Source organism: Drosophila sechellia, chromosome 2L (genome assembly GCF_004382195.2).
Source record: "Drosophila sechellia strain sech25 chromosome 2L, ASM438219v1, whole genome shotgun sequence".
Taxonomy (NCBI): domain Eukaryota; kingdom Metazoa; phylum Arthropoda; class Insecta; order Diptera; family Drosophilidae; genus Drosophila; species Drosophila sechellia.
The window spans coordinates 4,118,821-4,135,704 of NC_045949.1; the positions used below are offsets into that span (position 1 = coordinate 4,118,821).

Consider the following 16,884-nt stretch of genomic DNA (forward strand, 5'->3'; position numbering starts at 1 on the left):
GGAGTTTATAAACCAGATATGAAGAAGCAGGACGACAAGATAGCGAAGGAGACAGTGGCAAAAAGATGGCCATCTTTATGCTGGGCCAAAAACTGACAGAAATAAAGTGAAGTTGGTCATAAATTTGCTTTCACGCCAAGATGACTTCATAAAGCGACAAATACGCAAAGCATAATGCCGAGTGCAGCCAACCCGAAAGTGGGGATAAGAAGGGGCTAGATGGATGGGGGGGTGATGCTGGATGATGCTAGGGACGCACGGAGGCGCCGCAATGCAGGCAACAAAATTTGTTGTGTTTTGTGTCTGGCCGGGCATTGTCGAGGATAATGCTGGCAAAATGGGTGGCGAAAAGTCGGTACTGGGTGCAAACGGTTGTCGCCGCTCCCAGACGTCGCTGATTTATAAGCATGGCTCAGACTGTAGCGAAGAAAGCAATCACAGAAAGAAATGCTCTTTGTTGCAATTGTTTAAAAGTTGCACAGAAATCTATACAGCATGAAAACTTCTTAGGTAGCATGTAAACAGTATTATATCGTAAGAATTAAAGCATTTTGTAGCATACTTTTTGACAGCTTTAGTCCCTAGAGAATTGGATACTTTTAGACACCTTTAATCTTTGTAGAATTTCTTACTTTCAGACACCCTTTGACATCATTTCAGATTCTCTCTGCCCGATTATGCAGTCTCATTTTTTTCAGTGCCCCATGTGGCAGGGAAATCAGGGGGAGTTGTGGGAGCCTCGCAGATAAGAGGGATGCAGACTGGTGCTTGATGCTGAAGCCGAAAGCTGAAAACTGTAAGCTGAGGTGCTGCCTCTCGCATTTTTCGATTTTGCATTGCATACTTTTTGGCGGAACGCGTCGCTGCCTGGCATCGTTGAATGTGCTGGTGAAGAAGGGGACGGACGCAAAGAGCTGGGGTATGTCTCGATTTTTTTCTTCGAACTCAAATATTGAACGTTTACATTACTCGCAGCCCCAAAAATCCTTGCCCCACTCGAATGCGAATGCTACGCATGAAAGCGTTGCAAGTCAGCAACGCGAACGAAGAGAAATGGCCAAAACGACCAAAGCACAACGAAAATGCCAAGCAGCGGCGAACAGAAATAATAAAAAATTCGGAGTAAGGGAGCCAGCCAAGAGATAGCAATGCACAGGGAGAAAAGTATTGGCAATTGCATTAGTTAATTTATAAATGGTATCCTTGTCAAGAAAATAGATCAGGAAGTGTTAAAAACTTTGTATTTTGCTTTTTTTGCGGCTTAATATCAACTAGAATTTCTCCAAGTGCATAACTGGAGTGCGGAAAGCAAGAACGGAACTGCAAGGGAAAGCGAGAGACGGAAACGTGGAGCCCGAAAAGGACAGGCACAGGGACAGCGAAAGAGACAGCAAGACAGCAGCTTACAAGCGCATTTCGATTATTGTTGATGTAATCATAATTTTTCATTTCCAAAGTAAACGATACCAGCTCCCTGCCCCCCGATCTGCCGCCCTCCCCCCTTTCACCAACGCCTCGTTCGACGCATAAAGAATCGACGAGAATTAAACGAACTTTTCATTTATTTACACGAAAAGCAGGAGAAACGCGTTTAAAACGCGCGCCGCGTCGATGATTTAAGTAAACAAACAGCCAACGTGGAAATTGCATATGAACGACTTTGTGAATACTCTAAAGTCTCATACTTTGAATTATATTATGAACTTAAAGCAACATCTTTAAGCACAAAGCACATCTTTAAGCATCAAAAACATATGATAAACAGCCAATCAAGAATTGGTTTTGCTTCAATCATGCACATGGGCATTGTTTCAGTCATGCATACAGTAGGTGGAAACCCCTATTTACAGGGTAAAATAAAACCCACAACAGAGGGAGGCGGATGCCACACGGTGGGCGGGGCAGGATGACAAGGCCAGGCAGAGATTTTCGGTTTGGATCCGACTGTGGTCGCTGGGGTCTGGATTTTGTGGGGGATCTGGGTGTGAATGGGGGAGGGACTGCCGGCTGTCTTGCATCATTAATTACAATTTGAGCGGAGATTCGCAGCTCGCGACGGGCGGGTGAAGGAAAAAAGCGAGACAAGCTGCGAGGAAAAAAGGCCAGAAGGAGCGTTACATAGCCCAATCCTGGACATTTTGCCCAGAAGCCTACCATCCACGTACATATTGAATTTATATATATGTATATATATCGCTCCGACACTCTGTGGCTGCGCTGACATTTTAATTGCACTGCATGACTCCCGTAATTCGCTTAATTAATCAACATTTTCTCGCTTATCAATAACGGAACAGCTTAAAGCGGGGATTGGAAAAATCGCTTTTTTTTTTTTTTTTGAAATTTGAAAGCTTTTAGATCTCCATATAATATGGTAGTATACGTGGCGTATGAGTGATATTTGGCTGACTTGATCAATCGCCGTTATTCCACCTAGAAATCACACTAAGCCCTTGTGACTTTGGGCCAACACACATTAAGGCCGCTTAACTAAATGCGTAAATTAGCATCGTTGGCCACATCAGCTGAGCCATAAAATCCGCACACAAAGGCATTTGCGGATTGCATGTCGGTCACCGTGGGCAAGGGCGCAGGATCGAAGGAGCCAGGACGAAAGTGGCGCGGCTCGGTGATTTTGCAGTAATTGAAACCATCAAAGTGTGAGGGAGTCAGGCAATTACACCCACTGCGATAATATTAATGTGGGGGCGGTCACCGTTGTTGGGTCCTCGGTCTTATCGCAAATGCGGCGAATATTATCTGCGATAATGAGAAAACTAATTGTGAGCTATGCAAATGTGGCATCACCAGATGCACCTGTACGTATACATATGTGTGTATGTGTGTGTGTGGCCGGAATTACCAACACAGTTCAAGTGTGAAAGCAATTAGATTTGATAGTGTATCGGCTTCATTTAAATAAACGGATATTGCAGTCGCTGGCAATCGCAAAAGACAAAAAGTTAAAAGAAATAAGCAGAATCTGCATTTTTAGATATTTACGTAATATTTCAGTTTAAATATTTTATATATTTAATATAATATATGTTTCATTTAAGAAGTGATCCTATTTTCCATAGACTGTAATCATAAAACGCATCCATTTGATATTCAAACGTTATTATGTTAAAAATGAAACTAAACTTTGATAAATTTCCAGTGGAAATTACAGGTGAATGCGAATCATGTGAACTTGACATCGACTGACAGCAAATTGAGGCAATTTCGTCACATTATCGACAAATCATTTGCAATTAGATTGGAACCATTTTGGTTTGTGTATTGCTTATTGTATTAAAATGGTAAATAAGTTGTTAAAATGTATTGGAAATAATAGATGCAGTACATAACATATCAATGGGGGTACATACATACCTCATAATCCTTTCGGTGAGATTTTTAAAATGATTTATCCATGCTACACATGTACATACATAAGTAGACGCCACTTTAAATTATACTTGTATCACTTTTATATCACTACACACCTCTAAAATTTAATTAAATTGTATCACTTCAATAACACAACACTTAAAAAAATAAACAAAAATAAGCTTATCAACAGCCGTTGCTACATTTTATACCGTAATTAGGTAATGCATACACATTTACACTGAATATTTACTTGCTGAATAGATCTTGTAGTAATCCCCCAATTTGCACTTTATCTCATGACGCATTCACATTGAATGAAAGCGCAATTTTAATGAGACATTGAAGATCAACCGAGAGATAAGCCGAAAGCCTGGAAACTTTCCCGTGTTTCTTTACCTCACTTGCTGATCTTCCGTTCTTTCGCACTCTGGTATTTGTGCATCTCTCATTCTCCTTGTTTCACGTTTTTGTCACTATCCGCAATTGTGACAGCTCATTACCTGCTCTCAATTTGGCACTCCCCCTTCACCAGCATACAGCATTACCGTTACTTGTGTAACTCGCAGTTCAATTACCTCTCTAATACGAGATGTCTCTTCCGATTCCTCCGCCTTCATGAGCTATAGACACATACATACATATATATGTATATACACACATGTATGTACTTATTTGCGGGAATGCATCCCCTTCTTCACCGCGTGTTACTCGAATTCGTTAATTATTTTGACAGTCGGCCATGTTGACAGCCGCAAAAGTCAACGGGATGAGAGAAATGGTGAGTGAATGGGGGAAGAGTAAAAGAGATTAATCGTTAAGAGAAGACGAAGAACAGATACTCTAACTTAAAATTGCATATAAGTTTTGAAGTTGTCAGTTCGAAAAAACTAAAAGAAGCAAAAATAAATTCTTAATTTCAGTTTGGCACCAAATCAGAAAACGCAATGAAAATAAGCTTTTAATTTATTTCTTTACATTTGTACTTGCAGAGCGAACCTGATGTGTAAGTGGAGTGACCCGATCAATGCAGGCAATAGCTTGAGAGGTCCTGTTGTGGCCACATGAAACTTGCATGAGGAGCCGTCTTCCGCCCATTCCGGAATGTGTGTGGCAGCCACAGCCATTTTGGCCAACCACTGATTATGCCACATCCGAATTGGACATGTCAAATTAGCCACGACATAAACAAGAACAGATACAAACATACGCATGTATGTACATATGCTATGGAAGAAGTCAAACTTTAACTCACCCACTCCAAAGTGAAATATTAACTGCTACGATACTTTAAAAAATTATGACTACGATTGGAGTGTCTAAATATACAGGAGGTCAAGTTTTGTTTTTTACATAATGTTTATTTAATCAACACGCTTATAGCTAATTACACAGATCGAGGATTAGATTTTGGGCCAGTAACTGAGGGCCGCAGCAGCAGTTCCCAGAGCAGCCAACCGAGGATGATGCCGTAGGCTAGCCAACCGAGGAGCAGCCGCCGATGCCACCACTAAATAATGGATATGTCCTTGACATCCTGCTTAAGTTCGCTGTTGTGGTTATTGGCAATAAAGTCGCGCCTTAGGGCGTTCCAATTCGGATCGGGATAATCCTTGAGGAGGCTCCAGTTCGGCGAGGGGACATCCGGCGAAAGCCAGTTGAAATCGGCCACATCCGTATAGTTGTTCTGTGCCTTATTCAGTCCAGAAGCTAGGTAGTCGGCCTCCAGTTCGGAATAATCGTAGTTGTACTCTCCGATCTCAATACTCTTGCAATCCTCGATTATGGCGCGGCAGGTGACATGCATGTATATGCGAATGGACCGGGAGGAGTGCAACCTCAACTGCTGGCAGGCAATGGAGAGGGTGCAATCCTCGAGATTCTCGGCAAAGAAGGAGCGTGCGATGGGGCCGCATAGCAGCGTGCATTTGGAGGCACTGGAAACTTGCACAGAACCGGGATGCCCCTGAAGTTCAACCAAACAGTGGGTTAGGTTCGATATTGTGATGTCCTGGCCATTAACTTTAGCGGAATCCAGGACTATATGCTCGTTCGTTCGATTGGCAATGGTCCACGTGAAGTTGGAGCCAAGTTTTTCCGAGACTTTACTGAGTTTCGCGTCGACTATATCCTTACTTGATGCGACTTTCGGCTTTGTGGCGGTCTTTTTGCCACTGAACCCAAACTTTTTCTTGGGCAACAGCCGCTGGCGGGTTTCATCACTCACGGCGGTCAGGGTGTTTAGGATATTCTGACAGGATTTGATCTTGAAGTCGGGCAGAAACATGGTGGATGCGGTGAGATATCGCTGCAGATCCTGGATCTCCACAGTTATGTCGGCGAAGTTTCTGGCCAAATCGATTGGCTGGCCATCGCCGCACTGCACATCCTTCAATCGCTGCTCTATATCGATGGTTTTTTGGCTGAAAGTCTGGTAGAAGTAGTCAACGCCCTCGTTCTGCACCGTTTCCTTGGACCGCAGCTCCGATTTCACATCCAAATAGTTTTGCCTGTCCTTGTTTCTTTTGTTCAAACGCTCGAGGATTTGATCCTTGCGATTTTCCGCGTCGCCTTCCATGATTTTCGGTATCAATCTGTAACGAAATATCTTGTTAAAAATCAATTTCTAGGGCATAACTTCAATTTGGTCGTATGAATCACAGTTGTTGTTGTTTTTCTTGCCAAGTTGCGCAGCTGCAAAAAATGAATGGAAAACCCGGCTTTCTCACTGGGCGTGTGTCATATGCGCAATGATTGCAGTTCAAACTAGCCGAAATTTTTTATATTTTTCTTCTGTTTATTAACCTTTTGTTTAATTTTCTCGTTATTTTGTGCAGCTGCTCACAATAACAAATGTTGCCTAATCGATGTGAATGTCAACAGTTATGTACTAAAAAAGACCACAAAACATTACCGTTTAATGCGCACAGTGAATGGCAACGGCGGCAAGAAGAAGAATGCGCGCCAAGGAAAAATTTAAATTTGAATTTTTTTATAGGAGAAATGTGATATTAATTATTATAAATTCTTGTAATCAACGTAAGAAACTTAATACAATCACACATCTCGACGAACACACAGTGCATTGAAAGTCGCCCGCAGAAGCGAGAAATTCTTGATAAGTGCAAAAACGGAATTCAATTCTCAAATGAAGTCTTATCTTGTTTTGCTCTTCAGATGCCTTTACATAAATGAGGATCACTACGTTTTATTTCCGCGCTTGCAGTGGTTGTGCGATATCAAAATGTTTAGGCTTGAAAAAATAATTGTGTACTTATTTGTTGCCTGCAATCTGGTTGGATCACGAGTGGAATGCACAGAAAATTCCCGATCCGTGTGCCTGCTGCAAGATCCGCCAAATCAGTGCGGAGAATTCTGCCTTTCGGTACTTCAACCTCTATTGGATCACATTGTGACGCACCAGGAGCAATGGAACACCTCCGAGGCCCTCAGGCTGAACGAAACCTAGGCCAAATTGGACAGGATACAGACCCAGCTGGCGGCACAAAACCTATCCTTGCAGGAATCAGCGCAGAAAGTTCCAGGAGACATCAAGGGGAGACTGGACAGAATGGAACATCTGCAGACGGCATTGCAGGAATCCCTAAAGAAAATGCCAGCTGAACTCGACGCGAGGCTGATGAGAATGGAAAATCAGCAAAAAACCATCGGCGACCAGTTGGAAAATCAGATCAATCTCACCAAGGGTCAGCAGGATCAGTTGGAATCACTAAAGAACGCCGTGCCCATAAACTTCGAAGTGAGGCTGGCTCAGATTGAAGAACAGCAGAACTTACTTCAGGAAACTCTGAACAAGATCCCAGAGGATTTTGAGCAGAAATTGCAAAAGTTGGAGCAGAATCAGAAGGATGAGCTGACCAAGTTGGGAGCTCAGCAGTCCGCCAACCAAGTCACTCTTATGGAAATTTATTCAAAGGTCTTCTGGCCGAATTTTGAGCGAATCGGCTCTAGACTCTTCTACATAAACCACAAAGATGCCTTCAACTGGCAATCCGCTGTAGACTTCTGTCGTGGCATGGGTGGCTATATAGCCGCCATCAAGGATCAAGAGGAGCTGGACGCCATTTCGGCGCGACTGGACGACAAGAGCTACTGGCTGGGCATAAACGACATGCACAGCAGGAACACCTACGTATCCGAGGCATCCGGCAGGGAAGTTGAGTTCTTGAATTGGAATGCGGGTGAACCCAACCACGGCCATGATGATGAGAACTGCGTGGAGCTGATCAATAGCAAAATGAACGATGATCCGTGCCAGAAAAAGAAGCATGTTATTTGTCAAACAGACAAAGAAGAAGAAAACACTGTCTTTGCATAATCGAAATAAAATAAAATACAGATACTTAAAATTATTCCCAAACTATCGTAAAAAGTTCAGTTCTCTTTGCGGCGTTCTTTTACCTTTTATTTTTAATCAAAACTACGGGCAAACATTATTAAGAGGCGGTGTGTTTTGGGTGTGTCTGTTATTGCTTAGTTGGCTTACAATTATCCAGTTGAACATATATACATTTGAATTTAGTTAAATACATAATCGCAGTATGTAGAGTTATATATAGATAGAGTACATATAGTTGTGTGCTTGATGTGTGCCCTACTGCGTGCAAATGTCCTAAAAAGCATTTGTACTTCTAACTTTCATCCTTCGTTCGCAACATTTCAACACTTAAGTACTAGAAAAATATTAAAGACATATTTATTCCGCTCCGATATTTGGTTGTTACTTATTAACTCGATTTGGGTTCGTGATTCCTGTGCATCCTGATTCTATTTCCGCTTCCGCTTCTCGTTTAAGGCACATGACACATTCCTGAATATGATGTGCGTTTTACATAGTAGTAGTAGTAGTATATTAGATAAACACGTTAAAACTATTGATTTGAAATTCACTCGCTACATTGCGTGGGAGTTTGTGCTTCGTAGTCAGGGGGAAATCTTCGTGTGACGGAACGAGTTCCAGCTCTACAATGCATATGACCAGCAATTGACTACAAAAATAATCCACCACGACCCCAAGATCGAGGCCAACAAAAATTGAAAACCAAAAGTAAGTAAATTTCTCGGAAATGTTTCAGCGCATCCTTGCCAGATCCTCCTTATATAGATCATGATAGCTCGCCAATGGGTGCATTCTGGAGCCACAGATCGTGAATGAAGTTGTAGAGATTATCGCTGACAGCCACCTGAAGAAAGTGAGACATTGGTTAGACCAGTTTCGCAAGCCAGCTCAAAGGATTGCACCCACCTTGTAGGGCGTCGGGTTGAGCGTGCGCTTGTGATCGTTGCGCAGCGTCTTCAGCGAGATTTGCACCTTCTCGCGCACCTGCTCCAAGGTGGGCAGCTGCTGGCAGATCTTGCCCGACTTCCAGTACACCTTGTAGAGCGACTCCACGTGCGAGGGTATCACGTAGGCACGCTTCGACTCCTGGAACGGATGCCGGCACAGCACCTTCTGCCCCACCGCTGGCGGAGGCTCCGAAACCTTCTGCAGCAGATCGATGAGGGCGTGACCATCGGCGCTGTACAGCCGATAGGCATTCTTGTTGCCCGGCATCGTCACCTTCTCCACGTCCTGGCTCAGTTTAATGCGCGGCTGGCCGTTGATCTCGACGAGCTTGTACACACATCCCAGCGCCGGTTGTCGTTGGCAGGTAACTGCAAAGTAAACGTTATTTACTACGCATTCAAGATTTGAAATGCAAGTACAAAACTCACCCAAATGCGTGCCAATGCCAAAGCAATCGATCTTGTGCCCCTGCTCGTTGAGGCTCAGAATGGTGTCCTCATTGATGTCGTTGGACGCCACAATGGTCAGCTTGTTGAACCACGGAACCTTGAATCGCTCCGCCACCTTCTCGAAGGTCTCGCGTGCCAGGCAGGATAGATAGGCCAGATCCCCGGAGTCGATTCGAATGCCCAGCGCATGGTAGCCCAGATCGTTGAGAGCCAGAGCCACGGCGCTGAAATTCAGCAGGCCACTCCTGTGGAGAAGAAATCACAAGCAGGTGTTTAGAAGTCGCATCTATGGATTCGAACAAGTGCTGCTTGGTTTTTGGTTTTCAATTCAACGTTTAAATTTCACTCATTTTGCTATACAATATTTAAATTTTTGGTTTTGGTCACTAGTTTAAAAGCGAGAATTACGCAAAACCAAATGTTTCGAAAGTGGGGTGGAGCTATAAAACGTGTTTCAGAACTCAAATTGGTTCTCTTCGATTTGCAGGTGCGGCTCTTTGTGTTAGAAATTGAAGCCTGGGAAAATGCCATAATTTTCTCAAAAGGGAGCAGCACAAAAAGTCGAAGATATTCGGTTTTGTTTTTCAAGCCATGCAGTGTGCTCTCTCGGACGCTTTTCTTAACTATGTACAGGTCATAAAACCAACGAAAAGAAAACACATTTTTGAAAGTTATCCAAGACGTCTGGGTTGGTCGGAAATAAAATGTTTCGGAAAATATATGTATGTAACAATACAAAACTGGGGCACAGAAAACAAGAAAATTTAAAATAATTTCCAAAATAAAATGTTTTACAACTGAAGACGAGGACAATAAGAAGGGGGTTTAGTCTATGACAGCATTAGGGTGAATCAGAGCGTGGTTTCGTATCGGGATTTGGTTTTTCATTTGTGTGCTTAAAACAATGCAGAAATATAGCGAACATTTTTACTTTACGTTTTTCCAAGAAAACTGATTAGCTTTGTTAATGAACTTTTTGGTTATGATCGAGGTTCAGTTGAAAATTGCACGGTTTAAACTTCTCTTGATTGTTTTATGCACCTGGTTATGTGTTTGTGAGCTTAAGGATCGTATATCATTATGCATGAACTTTGGCTTTGTTTGCCGCATTTGTTGCTTTTGAGTAGGTGAGTTGTATGCCATGTGATATTTAATCATGTTTCTGTAGGTTGAAGACGTGTGTTTTACATACCTCTGCCAAAATAGTGCCGGAAGTCATTTGTTTACTATGTTAGGTTCGTAAATTCTTTTCATTTGCTTTCGATATTTTATGGGTTTCTGATTCTGATTCGGGTTTGATTATGTTTTCGATTTTATTTGTTTCACACATTCACATTTAGGACGAGAAAATAAAAAGCATAATAAACAAAAGTCAGTTAGAAAAATAATATTAAACGGAAAAATGTAATATGATATATTGAGCGTGTGTTAGTAGAAGAAAGTGATACGAAAAATTACACTGAAAAAAGTTTTGGGCGGGCAACAGGGAGAAGGCAAAAGATAAATTAAATAAAATAAAATGACTTCACCTGTTCTGGTTGGTTTGCATTGTTCGAATCTTTTGCCAGGATAAGTTTCCCACTCTAGAGGATCTTTGACCAATTTCGTGACACCAAAGCAGAGGACACATACATGGACATACATATATATTAGCTTAGATATATAAACGCATATATGCATGTATATGAGGTTTTGAAATTTTGAATTTAGTATCGAAATTCTAGTTGAATGTTTCTCCACGTCGTCATGCAAGGCTTACGTTAGTAAAAATCATAATTCGAGAGTAGAGCTAACAAAATGATCCAGGATATTAACTTCTAAACTAGATTTTTGTTAGCTCCAATTAGTTACATTTGAAATAATGAGCGTAAAGTCTTAAAAAGCAGAAGAAAATGCTGTTAAAAATGCAGATGTGATTTATGATTAGGTCGGTTAGGAGGAAATGACAATGGAAAGATAGATTAGGATGCTTTTAAATTCGATATTCGCCTATTTAATCATTTGGTTTTTCTATTTCTTTGTCTGCTTTCGATAACGACATTTACCTGAATGACTTCTCGACATATTTTGGTAGGTATGCCGTCCCATTGGACACTGTGGTTGTCTTTAAGGTTCCTGTTGCTGTTGCAGTTGTTTTCGTAGTTGTTGTGCTGGGTATCTTAGTATCTTGTATATCTGTATCTTTTGGCGATCTACTGCCATTATTCTGAGCAACGCCATTCTGGTGACCATTGGTCTTGTGGCCGTTTACGTGGCCAGCAGCCTGACCATTTTGATGGCCATTGGTCGAGGGGCTTGTCTTTGGCTTTGGCGGACTGTTCTCAGACTTGATATCATTGATAAGCTTGGGTTCTGTGTTGGCTTGTTCTGTTTCTCGGCTGTTGGATAATACTTTTGATTATTACTCAAACGAAAGAACGAAATGAAAAGCTCAAGAAATGATTGGGATGAGGCAGGGAAAATTAAAAACTCTTCTTTGGAGCCTTGTTAGCTATGTATGAAATAGTTACTCTGGTTTTGGGGTTCTGTAACTGGCTGGTGCACGTCTCGAGAGTCTCAAATACAATACGAAATATAACAAAGGAATCCATACTCAAAATAAACGAGGGCAAGATGAGGGTTACCGGGATAGTTACGGGAGAAGATCACAAACGTAGGAATAAACCGAAAACTAAAACCGTTCCGAGAGAATCTGCCTAAAAGCGAAATACCTCTTAACATCGTACGTATCGACAAGTGCCATGAATCCATCAGGGAATGCGATGGCATAGGACACCATCGCCGCCAGTTCTCCCTCACTGGATTCCTCCGTAGAAACGTCCAGGAGATGGGACAGCAATGCCCGGTGCCTGACAGCGTGCTCCAATAGATCTTCCAGGATGCCTAGGAAATACAGATTATGACTCTGGTTTCTTAATGGTTAGTACAGCATTTACTCACCTGTTTGCTTGTGCTTAATCAGACGGGTCTTCAGCTCTCCAATACTACTGAAACTAGTGATATAGGCATGGGCATGTGTTCCCTTAACGGGTATGTTGAACAATTTTCCAGCCAGCACATTGGAGGTGCCATCAAAACCGCCTGGTAAGAAAATAAATGATCGTATAATTTAGTTTACACAAGGATACAAAGCCTCAAAACTTTTAAATACTCGCTTAATGTTCTCGTTTCATTATTTTCCTCCATTAAGAGCGGAAATTCCGGCTATAAACATTTCAATTTCCCTTCAGTTTATCACAAAAAAAACCTTGAAGGGAACCTTGACGCCACGCGATTTGGGGTGATACTATATAGATGATATATGTGTAGTCCAAGCACGATGTGGAACGCATTAAAAACTTGGAGCGTTGCTTGCCAAACAAACGAAACCGAAAAAGTTACGATGTGTGAGCGCCAATTGAGAGGCTCCGGAGCAGGAGCAGGGTTTGCCATGTTCGAATCCGGATTCGATGGGTGCCTGGCACCGATATACTCCATATACATGGACACCCCACGTAGGCGTTGCGTGTGCCACCCACTTTGGGCATTTTACTGCCGCCCGGGCGCATTTAGTTTAACACATAAACTAGAGTTCTTGAACTTTGTCGCGAGAGGAGCAGGTGGAGCCGAGCCGGAAGCCTTGATGAAGGCGGAGAATTACTCATAGTTCGGAGGGAGAGGGCCTTGAGAAATGGCAAAATCGGAAAGCAGAGTCAGCGAAGCCTCAGCTCCTGACAGTGACACGTGCTTTGCATGCATGCACATCATAAAAGTCGGCCATAGGCAATATGAAAAGCACCGACTTCCTGCAGGCCCTTCGAAAGGATCAAAGCCTCATATATAATGGTTTTTGGACTATTTAAATGCCCTGTAAACTTAGTATAGATAATTACTTAAGCGCTGACATACTGAATGTTCGATTAGGCTTATTTTTGTGATTAAAAGTATATAGTGTAGTTATAACATCTAAGAATCTGTAGATCGGACTCACAGAAATGTTAAGCTTCTGAAAAGAAGGTGACTGTGAATAAGCTTTGCCCGAATCCTGATGGTTCCCTCTCCCCTATTATTTTTAATTGATAATGAGCTGTCTGCATGCAATTTGGCAATGCCGAAGAAACATTCATATCGCACACGGCTGACCTTTCTTGTCACGATTTTATAGAGCTCCATGAGTCTCGGAGTTTGGGGCGTGTGAAAGTTCATATTTGATGGTGGTGTAGTACCTGTGTAGGAGTATTTCGATGCGGATAGACCTCCATCTGGTCCCTGGGCACGACGCAGTCCAAATTCCAATAGTTTGACATGTTTACCAGCTACCATGCGATAACGGGCTGCATTGGTGGCCATCAAACTGTTTTTGGGTGGCAAGTGGAGTAGGTATTATTAGGAAATTTCCAGATAGTGTGTAAGCGATGCCTACCTGGCATAATTTACCAAGGTGAGAAGTGTTGTCTCCAGCAGCTGGACTATGATCAAAGGTCCCTCGATCTTAATGATGGGTACTCTAAAAGTGGAAAAATACATTTTATGAACACGCCTGCCTCCCTTATCTGGAGTGTTTAAAGTTTACATAATTGCTGGGTAATCCTATTACTTTGTTTTCAGATAAGAACTTTGATGAAAATAAAATATCTTAACTCTTATCAGTTGCAATGATGAGAACTGTGTGTTATGGACATAAAATTATATTAAGATGAATACTTTCTGACTGTTATGATGTCGGTTCTAAAAATATTTTTAACGATCAAAGATACATTTTAAAATGGGTTAGCTTTAATGTTCATAGTCTATGAGAATTTATATACCAACATGCTTGAAATGTGTGTTAAACTTGAACTGTGTCTATGCCAATAATAAGTGATAGCTAAACTTATATCTGCTGGAATTTCCTAAACTTATATCGCACTATCTAAGCCTATCATCATTCGTAAATATAGACATGTACTAATTTGATGGATCCCATGCAAACACACCGTGGAAATGCTACTGTGCCCTCATCAATGGCATACAAGGTGACATCCCGCGCCGTCAGATTGCCGAGGTACTCAAAAAACTCGTGCTCAATGCCCTCGGGCAGTGTTTGCTTCAGGTATTCGATATCTGAAAGGGTCCAATCGAGTTGATTAGCGTATTAAAATCAAAATATTATGCTATCTATAACACTCACCGCTCTGGGAATAGTGGAAGCTATCCAGGAATTTGAGGCACTCCTCGAGTCCGGCAAAAATCGTAAATTCGCCGTGGAATGGATTGTTGCGAAAGAACAGATCGAATACCGCCGTATCATCGGTCTTATCGGATTTCCAATAGGCATAGGCCATGGTTATTTGGTACAAATCTGTAAAGGGAATCATTATTAGTTTTTAACTATACTGGGGGTTTAACTTAGCTAGGTTCCTCTGTAATAAGTAGCAAAGTGTTCAGCGTGTTATGCAGATAAGATAGCATGAAGCGTCAATTGCTGGTGGTGCAAATTAACGCCGCCCAAATAAATGAACAAAAGCCCGAAAATGAAATGCAAATTCTTATCTAAGTGCAAAGACCTAAAAATCGGTTCGCTTTTATTTATTTGCGCTCGTGTCTGCATGGCCTAAAAATATATGCTGTATATATGTACATATGTATATTTATGTACCTATACCAAGTGCAATACTCGTAAGAAGCCGGCAAAAGCAGCGCATAGCGCGCCAAAATGTCTGCGCCCAAATGTCAGTCGGCTTTAAAGATTAGAAATTCTACTATATTCTCCGATATATTGCAATTATTTTGAACAAACAAAAAATAGAGGAATGAAAAGCTGCAGTAGTAAATATTTAAAAATGATAATAGAATCTTATGTATCTGATCATATCTTGGTATCACCATCTCTACCAGTTTTTTACCACTATCATGAGCGCCATCTGTTGGCGACGTATGGCTACCTACTTACCAGTGAGCAGCGGCTGGACAACGCCATTCTGGTTCATCCGCCCGCGATCCATAAATTGTCCGCCCGCACAGCCCAATTCACGGTCGTTCATTTCGTGGCCGATCTGTGGAATCTTGGGCTATATCAGCTATATCTGCTATATATCGATGCGAACGTCTGGGTGTCCGTAGTTCTATTTGGTTCCTTCACACGCGACTCGTTTGCGGGCAATTAATGTGCCAAATCAACAAAATAATTAGTTGCTCTGGCCGCCTGGCTTATTTTTACACGAATGAATGCCGTTGAACTTTGTGTTTGTTTATCTGTAAGTCACAGAAATTGTTTTGCAATTGTCGCTGGAGGAGGATTGTAAATTGTTTAGCCGAAATGACGTAAGAAAAGCCAGCTCGTTGTAAATAGTTTTCTACAAATAATGCAATTGAATCAATTATGAACTTTTTAACATGAAGACCGTGCGTTACCCATTAATTGGACTTGTGAATTTAAACTTATTTTTGATTAGACTTTTATTTCAGTTTTTAAAAGGAAATACTTTGTAGTTAAAGTAACAAAGCATTTATTACTTTATCGAGCGTTTTGGTTTTCCAAACATAAGGGCAATCATTTCACCATACCCGTGTAACGAAACTAAAACGCAAATTAGCGAAGGTTTAGAAATGCTAATGAAAAACGAGCTAATTAGCATACGAAAATCAAACCCGATTTTTGTCTAAAGCTACGTTATCAATTCAAATGACACGATTCGAGGCTTTTTGATAACGCGAACGGTAATACTTTTTCACTCGAGCAAGGATCTCTGGTTTTTCGCGCGCCCAACTTGTCCGCTCGACTTTTGAAGTTGAATTGAATTCGAAAATCGCCCAATCGCAAAAGCAAACGGGTTAAACGAAGGAGAGCGCCAAGCTCAGAGAGAAAAAGTGAGAGAGAGCGAGAGCGAAATGCAGTTTTTTGTTTGCTGGGAGAATTTGTTGATTTTTGTTTTTGTGTTGCCATTGGCAGCCGGTTGCTGGCTTTATTTTGCCTTTTATTTTGTTAGCGTTTTATTCGATTCAGTTGTTGTTTCTTTAAGATTATTGGCAAAAAAAAAATGTTAGATTACACACAACGAGTTGCTGCATGTTGAAGGTTGCGTGAAGGTCGCGCAACACAGGCGCCCCCCACGCACACATACACACAAAAAGGGGGGGGTGAAGCGAGAGGGACGGCCGTTACTGCCACTCCCCTCAAAAAGGGGCGTCGTGGGCGTGGGCGTGAAGGTTCTGTATGCACTTTCACTTTTTTTTGCGCACACTTCAATTAAACTTTTTTTATAGGCGGTTGGTTCTTCTACGCACCAATACTATATCATTTAGTGGGTGAGCATTGGGTTTGTCATAAAACTTTCTTCTATCAGCGTCTTATCAGCTTGTTTACCACATTTATTTACGTTTTCTGTTCCGTTTCCGTCCGCTAAATACAATAAAAAGTAAAATATTTTAGTTTCATTCACCGAACGCTCGCGCACGCTCTTCTTCTTCACTTGCGAACAGCTGATTCCGCTGTTGTGGGTTGGCCAAAGCTGTGAGGTTGGCGCTTTTATCGCCATATTTAGCTTTTTAAGCTAATACTTTGAATATGGGGTTTTATGTGTTGTTATTGTGTCGGAAATATTGATAAACTGCCTAAACATTATACTCTTCATAGAACAAATAGTTCATATATATAGTAAACTTGATAAATTCTTTTTCTTGACAATTTAAAACTTCAATTGTCGCTCTAGCTCGTTGTCTATATGATGTCTGGTAACACTGAAAATAGCACAGTAGCTTGGAGCCAAAGAAAAATTTGAAATTAAGAGTCGTAAT

The 16,884-nt window shown here is 41.6% G+C and overlaps 3 protein-coding genes across 9 annotated transcripts; 1 reads left to right on the forward strand and 2 right to left on the reverse strand.

Moving 5' to 3' along the window:
* Positions 1 to 4,712: 4,712 nt before the first annotated feature.
* LOC6613314 (tubulin-specific chaperone C) lies at positions 4,713 to 6,247 on the reverse strand. 2 transcript variants are annotated; one of them, XM_002037754.2, is made up of 2 exons: positions 6,178 to 6,247; positions 4,713 to 5,966 (listed from the first exon to the last, which is right to left on the reverse strand). In XM_002037754.2, the coding sequence occupies exon 2, from the start codon at positions 5,948 to 5,950 to the stop codon at positions 4,883 to 4,885; it is 1,068 nt and encodes a 355-aa protein (XP_002037790.1). In that variant the 5' UTR covers positions 5,951 to 5,966; positions 6,178 to 6,247; the 3' UTR covers positions 4,713 to 4,882. The 2 variants fall into 2 exon arrangements, with proteins under 2 accessions (XP_002037790.1, XP_032578533.1); XM_032722642.1 differs by lacking the exon at positions 6,178 to 6,247 and adding an exon at positions 6,034 to 6,142.
* A 122-nt stretch (positions 6,248 to 6,369) lies between these two features.
* Positions 6,370 to 7,737, forward strand: LOC6613316 (C-type lectin domain family 4 member G). Its single transcript, XM_002037756.2, is given in 1 exon segment — positions 6,370 to 7,737. A coding segment is annotated over 1 exon segment (1,191 nt). The 5' UTR covers positions 6,370 to 6,520; the 3' UTR covers positions 7,712 to 7,737.
* A 34-nt stretch (positions 7,738 to 7,771) lies between these two features.
* LOC6613317 (nicotinate phosphoribosyltransferase) lies at positions 7,772 to 15,885 on the reverse strand. 6 transcript variants are annotated; one of them, XM_032722565.1, is made up of 12 exons: positions 15,655 to 15,881; positions 15,041 to 15,342; positions 14,279 to 14,449; positions 14,085 to 14,211; positions 13,532 to 13,615; positions 13,335 to 13,462; positions 12,070 to 12,210; positions 11,841 to 12,012; positions 11,175 to 11,507; positions 9,109 to 9,374; positions 8,639 to 9,048; positions 7,772 to 8,576 (listed from the first exon to the last, which is right to left on the reverse strand). In XM_032722565.1, the coding sequence occupies exons 2-12, from the start codon at positions 15,129 to 15,131 to the stop codon at positions 8,499 to 8,501; spliced, it is 2,001 nt and encodes a 666-aa protein (XP_032578456.1). In that variant the 5' UTR covers positions 15,132 to 15,342; positions 15,655 to 15,881; the 3' UTR covers positions 7,772 to 8,498. The 6 variants fall into 6 exon arrangements, with proteins under 6 accessions (XP_032578456.1, XP_032578449.1, XP_032578468.1 ...); XM_032722558.1 differs by having other exon boundaries at positions 15,041 to 15,443; positions 15,502 to 15,881; XM_032722577.1 differs by lacking the exon at positions 11,175 to 11,507 and having other exon boundaries at positions 11,856 to 12,012; positions 15,041 to 15,443; positions 15,502 to 15,879.
* Between the last annotated feature and the right edge of the window lie 999 nt (positions 15,886 to 16,884).